The sequence below is a fragment of the Echinops telfairi genome, unplaced genomic scaffold, assembly GCF_000313985.2.
Source record: "Echinops telfairi isolate 266 unplaced genomic scaffold, ASM31398v2 ScPeMD7_5;HRSCAF=22, whole genome shotgun sequence".
Classification (NCBI taxonomy): Eukaryota; Metazoa; Chordata; class Mammalia; order Afrosoricida; family Tenrecidae; genus Echinops; species Echinops telfairi.
The window spans coordinates 14,220,155-14,221,846 of record NW_022103901.1 but is presented as its reverse complement, the minus strand read 5'-3'; the positions used below and the strand labels follow the sequence as shown (position 1 = coordinate 14,221,846).

Below are 1,692 nucleotides of genomic sequence, written 5' to 3'. Positions count from 1 at the left end.
ATTTTCACCCCTGTCCACGTGGTGTCGGTCTGTTGGTCCCCAACTGCCTGCCTCACTCGCTGGCGGCCACTGTCTCTGCTCCTGCTGATGGCTGAGTTTGTGCTCTGGGCTCAGGCCGTGATGATGCCGTGTGAGGTGCCACCGAGCCATTCCCACCCATAGTGACCCCGTGCACGACAGAGCCACACACTGCCGGGTGAATGACCACCGCGTAGCCCCTGCTCGCTGTCCTCTCCGGCTCACCATCCCGCCCTGCTCCAGCACCCAGGCTCTTGGGGCTGTGGAGGGCAGCTCTGGCAGCATGGGGCATTGCAGGATAGTGCAATGTGAACATAGCTAGGCGCCCATAGTGTGCCCTGGGACGGAACAGAGAGACCCAGAGCAGTGCATGGCACCGCCCTGGGGAGCTGATTGACTAGTTTGGGGCAGGTTACGCAGCGTGCATCACGGGCTGAACAGCATTTCCAGGGGACAGCGCGGGCCCTCGGGAGTGCTCACTCCAGAGGTGTGACAGGTGCTGGCCACACTGCTCTCGTCTGGAGAAGCAGAGTCACCTAGGACAGGGAGGCCCACCTGGGGTCCCGTGGGTTACGTTGAAAACGCTGCTTGGGGCTTGAGAGTGGGGGAGCAGGAGGGACGGGGAAATTCCTCGCCAGGACCCTGCCGATGGCCGTCTCTCAGCCGCTCCGTCCCTTCCAGGAAAAGAGGGATCTGGGCCTTGGGGCCCGGATTGAGCCCGAGGGACTTTCCGACGGCTCAGCAGTCCTGAGACCTAAGTCAGAGTTGGGGGAGCAGCGGCAGAGCCAGGTGATGCCCCTTGGGTCCCCGGCAGCCTGCAAGGGGGGCTCTGGACAAACGGAGAGGGCTGTGCTGTCACACTGATGGGGAGCGGGGGTGGGGGGTGCCATCCCTGGGGCCTGCCTAGGAGGAGCGGGACTAACTCCCCGTTCTGCCTCTCTGTCTGTCTGCCCAGGTGCAAATTCTTCAGCCTGACAGAGACACCAGAGGACTACACTATCATCGTCGACGAAGAGGGCTTCCTGGGTAAGTGGCTGAGGCCCAGGCTCGCTGGCAGGTCTGCAGCCGCTTCCTTCTCTCCCCAGGACCCTGGCCGACCCTCCTCTGCCTCCTCTCCACTCGAGAGCCTGCCCTGAGGAATGTTACAGACCTTAAAGGGCCCACAAGGCTCAGGGTCCCGCCCTCCCCACCTCTCAGCAGTGAGTGAAACAAGTGGGAAAGAGGAGGGGCGAGCGCCATCAAGCTCCAGCTGTGAAAACGGCTTGTGCTCATGGCTACCCCAAAGGCTGCAGGTTCAAATCCACCCGGCGCCCGACACGGGAGAAAGGCCTGGCCTCCTGCTTCCGTAAAGCTGGTGGCCCAGAAAACCCTGAGGGGCGACTGGATGGGGGTGGTGTTGCTTGTTCGTTAGGTGCCTCAAGTCAGTCCCCACCCCTGGCAACCCTGTGCCCAGCACTGCCAGGCCCTGGGCCACCCGCGCCACCCGTCTGTGCCTTGTTGAGGGCCTTCCTCGGGGTCAGTGCCTTCTCCAGGGCCTGGGAGGCAGACTGTGTCCTTCTAGCAGGCCATGGCACAGCCAGTGTTCTTCTGCAGCACCACGGTTCCTTACCAGGTGTTGAACATGCACCCGGTCCTCGCAGCCCCGTTTGAGGGACCCCAGTTATGATCTCTCCC

General features: G+C 62.9%; 1 protein-coding gene across 1 annotated transcript in view; it reads left to right on the top strand.

Annotated features, from left to right (window-relative positions):
* CASTOR2 (cytosolic arginine sensor for mTORC1 subunit 2) overlaps positions 1–1,692 on the top strand; it is a 14,860-nt gene that overhangs the window by 2,998 nt on the left and 10,170 nt on the right. The window contains exon 2 of the mRNA XM_045284767.1: positions 974–1,044. Within this exon, the coding sequence (XP_045140702.1) occupies positions 974–1,044 (71 nt within the window). The remainder of the gene's footprint in view (positions 1–973; positions 1,045–1,692) is intronic.